This window comes from Bombus impatiens, unplaced genomic scaffold (genome assembly GCF_000188095.3).
Source record: "Bombus impatiens unplaced genomic scaffold, BIMP_2.2 scf_0463, whole genome shotgun sequence".
NCBI lineage: Eukaryota > Metazoa > Arthropoda > Insecta > Hymenoptera > Apidae > Bombus > Bombus impatiens.
The window spans coordinates 1,653,296-1,660,132 of NT_176882.1; the positions used below are offsets into that span (position 1 = coordinate 1,653,296).

Sequence of the window (6,837 nt, forward strand, 5' to 3'; positions counted from 1 at the left end):
CTCGGCGACGCGACGCGACGTTCCGTTTCGTGCCACTCTCGCGCGCTCACCGGAGAAACAGGCGACGATTTACGATCGAACCGGCCACGGTATTGAGAGCGATCCATTTTTCGCCCGGCGAACCTTACTTTAAACTTCCAACACTGATCGTATCTTTCCGAAGAAGAGAGAGGGAGGGGTAGGGTTGACGACGAGGGGATGAGGTTGAGTACTTATAGGATAGGGTAGGAAAGAGAGAAAAAGAGAGAGGGAGAGAGAGAGGGAGGAGACACAGAAAGATGAAAGAAGGAAGAACAGGGGGCGGTTGAGAGGAGGAAACGAGGAGAGAAGAGCGAAGAGGAGAGAAGGCGATCGGAAAGGGTGTCGGCCGACAGCTCGCGTTTACGAAACGATTGGTTTTTTGCGACGATGGCCGGCTGGCTTTTCATAACGGCTTCGTGAATCGGTAATTGCGAGAAATAATCACGCGAGCGGCTCGTACGAGTTCGTGCAGCCGTCTGTGCTCGTCTCTGCGTACATATCCTTTTCCCCTTCGAATTAATTCCGAAGAGGAATCACGGCCAGAAGAATAATTGTAATTAGCGCCGAGTTCGCGCGGACAGGCACCGTGATTTTACTGGCGGATAATCTTAACGACGTTTCGTACGATCCGGTGACCACGATAATTTACGATCGAACGACGATATTAAAGAACCGTTTTCCGCGCCTACCGGGGCTCAGGAAGATGCGAGAAGGGCTCATGATGATGCGCGCGCGAAGACAAGCCGGACGCGAAGACGATCGTCAAACGAGAAATTAAATTCCGCAGGTAGATAGAAAACGACCCGGTTCCTCAGCTCATTTGTAACGCCTTGTTTCGACTGGTTACGAGCGGACGGAACGCGCGTATGCGTTTACACAGCACCCGTTTAATTAATTAGTCTTTTAAGCGTCGACCGAATTGCCAATCGACGATCCAGATGAATTTTACGCGAATTCTCGTGGTTTCTTATCCCGTTTTACGCTCGTTTCGCGGCTCGACATTTTGCGTCGCCCCGATATTCAACAAAGCAACTAGCGCCGTTATAACACCGGTTTCTTTGTATTTATCGCCATGTCGGTCGATTAACGAATTAAATTGTAACTTCTTCGCGCTCGGCGTTGATACATGGGTGATTCCAGAGAGGTTATTCATCCGGTTTATATATCCGAGATATAAAAATACACGCGGAATATATTATTGAGCAACTCGAAGTCGATCGAGCGTACCAAGTTTAAAGTATTCGGAGATGTTTCGATGGCGTTGAATTGAACATAAGAAAGCCGGTCGGAAGTCGAATCGGGGAATAACGAGGCGAGTTCGTTTCGGAAGATATGTACGCGGTCAGGGAATGTACACGTGTCGCGAGTAATTTGGTCCTGGCAACAGAGAAGGAGACGCGAGGACGAGGCAGTTTGCGAACGATGAGATGCATCCGTTGGGATCGTTTGGCAAGCGCGAGCGGTGCGAAACCTACGCGTTCTGCCCGTTCTGGAAATCGCACGGACGCGCATTCTGCGCTCGTTTCGTGTCAAAGCTATCGAAGATGCCGTGAAAACGAAAGTAGCCGATGCACAGAAAGAAATGCGTCGTGTCGTTGCATCGACGCGAGGCTAGAACCGGTTCTGAACGAGTTCTGCCATCGAGTCCTCTATATTCTTTCGTATATACGAAATTGCCCCGTGGAAAAGACCGATCGTTCGCGCGAGGCAATAGATAATCGTTATAAAAATCAAGGAGCGCGATTCCTTCTGGTAAGTGCCTGGAGGAGGAAACGAGATCGATGAATGAAAATCGTCCGATCCTTGAACGAATCGACCGACTCGACCGTCTCGTGCAGATCATTGCGACGATAAACGCAGCGGATATCTTGGTTCACGCGTAATCGACGCGACGCGTCGATATCTCCCTTCGAAGTAGTTGGATCGATCTTCGGAACGAATCACGCGTGAAACGATTTCGTTTCGACGACACGAAGGCAACGAGCTGGAGCGGCGCAGCTCGGTGTTCACGAAAATCCACGAAAGCAGAAAGCGGGCAACGGACGAACCTGACCGGTACCTGTCTCGAAACTCGCAGGGTGTGGCTATAAATTCAGCCGGATAGGAACGAGATACTTAGGTTATCCACGAGTAACGGAAAATAAATCCTGCGCTGCCTGTTCCCGGACGACGAACGGACACGAAATCCAATTAGCTGCGCATACTTCGATTAAATATTGTCCTCGTTTAATTAGTCTAAACGTTTCGCGGTGGTGTCGCGCAATATTTACGCGCTCGTATATCCACGCGTCCCCCCTGTTAACAGGGACTGACGCATCGGCCTTCTAGCTTAGCTGCTAGAAGATTCTAATTAGCGTCCGACGCTCGACGACCACGAACCGACAACGACCACGGACATCGTTCGTTACGCTACAATAAAGGACAGATAGGAGCGAGAGTGACCGGCGAGGAGACACTTAACCCACGATCGGTGGAAACAAAGTGGCCGACACTCGAACAGATGAAGATACCTGCCAACTACCGGGGCCCCGCGACGCGAGATATACCTGCTAACGTCTCGAAATACCTGCTGGGTGTGGCAGTTAAATGTAGCGGATAGTCCCGGCGAATATCCGGAGCGCCACGGTATCGGTCAGGGCACAGAAGTCGAGAGCGTACCGATCACCACGGACGGATATTGAAGGTTCAACGAGAGCACAGCAGCTCTTCGCTAAAAGACGTACTGTTGGCAACATATTGAAACCGGTTCTGAACGAGTATGGCTGGTAGCTGACCGTCGTTCCGTCTGGCAAGTGTAAACCACGGAAAGGATTTCTGAATATACCAGTAGTTGGCTGCAACTCGGACACCTATTCGATGGTCATTCGTTGCTCGTTGATCGCACACCACCTTATCATCGGATTCTAAGGCTCCGTGGAAAGGTCGACGGTCCGTTTAAATTCTTCTGCGATGCTTCTCGTTTCGTGCTTTGCATCCTCGACGAACCGGGAACACGATTTCGCGGTTGGCGAATCGCCGCGACAACGATTCCGTAGGCGTTCGCGAACGCGTTATGATTGGTGTCGAACGTTCCGACCTGTTCTTTGCCTTTGATCGGTCAATTAACATTCGCCGGGTAAGAATAAGCTCGTCGTACATCCGCGACAACTCGTCGTAAACATCCTCGTTCGGTGTGTATCATATAGAACGCATTGCGCTCTAACTTATTCCACGAAAATGCTATTTCTGATACCTCGTCGCTCCGATCGACCGTCGTTCTACGCATTTCGCGCTATGGTAATAGAAAATACGCCTATCTCGGATAATTTGTGTCAACTCTCGACGATTTTCGATTCGATCATTTAGCTGTCGCGCCGATAAACGTCGTATGACATTTCCTGTGCGATGTTTATTCGCGAGAAAATATCTCTGTACAGATTCACGATTCTGTTTCCTTTCGACAAAGTCGATGTAAACCGATCGATATCTGATTGACGTGTAACGAGTAATCGTGTAAAGCGGAACCTGGATCACGAAAATTGGTGGTAATTTTGGGTGCGCGATTTTTCGAGCGTTTAAACGCTCGTTTAAAATACCGAGAGGGGCTCGGCGGCCTCGGAGGAAGATACGATCGTGGACAGGGGAAAGATCGTATCATCCCTTAAGAATCGTTGGCCTACCTACCATAGAGTCCGGATTTCGACACCTGGAGCACCATGAAACGACGTTTTTACGCTCGTTTAACGCGATTTAGATTGCCACCTTTTTTCCCTTCGCGATATAGAAGAGCAAAGGACACGCGCGACGCGTCCATGGGAAGATGATATTTCTCGAAAACTTCGTTTCGACTTAAATAATAAATTTCGGCTTAAATGAATAGAGTCGAAGCACGATGATCATCGATAGAAGAGAAGAAAAAAGCAATCGATAACGTGCAATCGGTTCCTCCGGTTTTTGCGAATTCGTGTCAAAGGCGGCGAGGATACAGTTTACAAAATACCATAAGAAGGTGCTAGTGGAAGAGAGCAAAAAATATGGACACTGCTAGCGTTGTTCGATTGTAACGCGGTACGTCGCAAAGAGAAACGGTTGTCCAATTAAATTCAATCATCGCGGTTTTGTCCGGCTGAAAACCATCCGCGCGAACCCAGCGGTGTCTCGGTTTGTTTGCGTTCCATGAAAATTTTCAGAGCGAGACGAACCGAAGCGTAACGCGAACGTTTCATCGATTATCCCGGTGTGTCTCGATTATATCGCGAGACGCGGTGTATTCAAGTGTTCGAGTCGCGCAATTTAACGAAGAGACGCTCGATCGAGCTACGTGATGCACGATTAATTGCTCGTTATCACTCTGACAAAATTAATTACTTTGTTCCCGCGTTCGAGTTTTATCTCGAGCCAGCCCCGATCCTATTAGAATCGCACGATTTCATTAAACGCGCATTGTTTTCGCAATTGTGACGGCATCGAGTCACACGCAAATATCTTCGACTTTGTTAGTATTGACGAAACGATATTCAAATGGTGAATATCGTGCGTCAACTGTGTAACGTGCTTGCCAACGGTATATAGTAACGTGGTTCGAAGGATTTTATGCAAAAAGAAAAAGAGTGAACCGTATTGGAGAAGGCAAAAAACAAAGGGGATGGATGTGGAGGCAAACTGACCGTCGATCAAAGACACTGGAGGCACGGTCATCTGTTGATGGTGATGCGCAGCTGGATGCTGATGATGGTGCGGTGGATGGACCTGAAACAGATGCGACCTCGTCTGCGAGAAGGTCGGCGAGGGTGGTTCCCAAGGACGCGTGACGCCGGTGCTGACGGGTGCATCGTCGTCGTGACAGCAAAATTTGTCGGTCGCCGCTGCGGGGCCGCTGGCGCAGTTCACCACCGCGTGACCTTCGTTGTTATTGTTGTTGTTGTTGTTATTGTTGTTTGCAACGTCCCCGTTGTTGTTGTTATTGTTATTATTGCCGCCAGCGTTGTTGCTGTTGGTTATACGTGTAGTAGTCGCGCCTGTCGCAGGACTACCACTACCACTAGCACTGCCACTGACACTACCACTGCCAATGCCGTCGACCTGCACCATTTCGCTGTCGATCGCAGCCGCCGACTTGGCAGTACCAGGAGGGGTCGCGACGCCGCCACCGATCATCATCACCAGACGATCACCTCCACCCCCTCCACACCGGGCACCAGCTCCTCCTCCTCTTCCTCCCCTTCTGCCTCCACTTCTGTAGCTACACCGTCCCTATGGTAGAGTCGTTTCTCTTCCTGCCTTCGTATCCGACGGATGCTCGCCGTTTCCTGCACCCGACGTTTCCTGATCTCTCTTCTCGCACCCCTGTCTTCCCGTGTCTTCTTCTCTCGGGGAAAGAAGTTGGCCGATATACTCGAGATGTCGCAGGTCGACGTCCGTAAAGATCGTAGCGATTTTACGCTGAATTTGGACGAGTTTCGAATCACCAGTTCCAGTGTCTTACCGAGGCACGAGTGTCATCACGACGTTCTCGAGTCAGAGCAGATAGCACACCGACAACGGATCCTACGTATAGGTGGATGAAAAGCGAACCGCGGAACGAAGGACAACAGTCTTCCGGCACGTACGGCCCCGGACGTTCAACGACGGCAACGAGGTCGGTCCTCGTGCACGCTTAGCCACTCACGGTGTCACAAGATGCGGCGGTCGGCGTGTGTATCGCGCTGGCGCAGAAGCGCGCGAGCGCAATCGACGCCAGGGTCCGGCGTGGTTTCCTGCGTTCGATTAACGAAGCTGAATGACATCCTGTCTGACGGTCCGTCGGCGAACGCGATTCATCGCAACGCGAGCTTTCACGTCGGCTGTCGCGTCTACGTGGACGAGGTCGATGCGAGGAGGTAACGGCGAGAAGTGCTCGCGAGCGCAGGCGCTTCGTCGAAGCTCGTGACTACCTATAGACGTGTGCCCTTCTCTACCTTCCCACCCTCCGCCTCTCTTCGCTCGCTCCTTCTCTCCCCTTTCTCTCTCGCTCTACCGCTGTCTTTCGCTCCGATTCTCGCTCTTCTTTCTCTCGGGTTCCACGCTTCTCTGTTTCTCCTTCTGTCCGACCCGTGCTCCCTTCTCCAATAACGACCGACGAGCTACGCGCTACCACGGGATAACCTGCTCGCGCTCCGCCGGATTCGAGCAGATTGCCTTCCGTTCGGGCTGTCGAAGCGCGCCAACGACTAGCTTCACCCCCACCCTCTAGAGCCTCGCGGGAACAGCGACGTCTACTCGCATCCAGCTGACATCCAGATTTCAGGTAACGACAGTCTTTCTACTTGTCCTTCGATTTCGACCTCGTTCGCTCTATCGCTTCGGTCTTCCGCCTCTGTCCTTAAAACGAGCCTCTATGTAAGTACATACATTCGTTAGACTTTTCTCTTCATTGGTAGCATCTTCCGGCTGCGATCGATGTCTGTCTGAGATATAGTAGTCGGTTCCGGTTGCTTCTCTCTGGTAACGCCATGGATCGAGGCTCGAACACCTCTCGGACCATTCACTTGACAGTAATTTCGGACACGCGATTCCTCTTGATTTCGGTCGTCTTGCACGATGACCGGTCCACCTTTTTTTCGTAACCTTCGACTCGAGCGCGAGTAGGAAAGTTACGTACCAAGAAGCCAGTGTGGGAGAACGTAGAAAAAAAAAGGAGAACGATGTAACACGAGTACACGGGGTAACCTGCTCGCGGTCCGCCGGATTCGAGCAGATTGCCTTCCGTTCGGTGGCTCGAAGCGCGCCCAGACTAGCCTTACCCCCACCCTCCAGACTGTTGAGTCGAGGTGAGATCAAGATTTAAGGCGCCGCGGC

General features: G+C 51.2%; 1 protein-coding gene across 1 annotated transcript in view; it reads right to left on the reverse strand.

Annotated features, from left to right (window-relative positions):
• The window catches only part of LOC100741191 (homeobox protein vnd-like), a 21,193-nt gene extending 14,362 nt beyond the window's left edge, over positions 1–6,831 (reverse strand). The window contains 1 exon segment of the mRNA XM_012387189.3: positions 4,668–6,831. Coding sequence (XP_012242612.2) covers positions 4,668–5,157 — 490 coding nt within the window. The 5' untranslated portion in view covers positions 5,158–6,831.
• Positions 6,832–6,837: the final 6 nt, after the last annotated feature.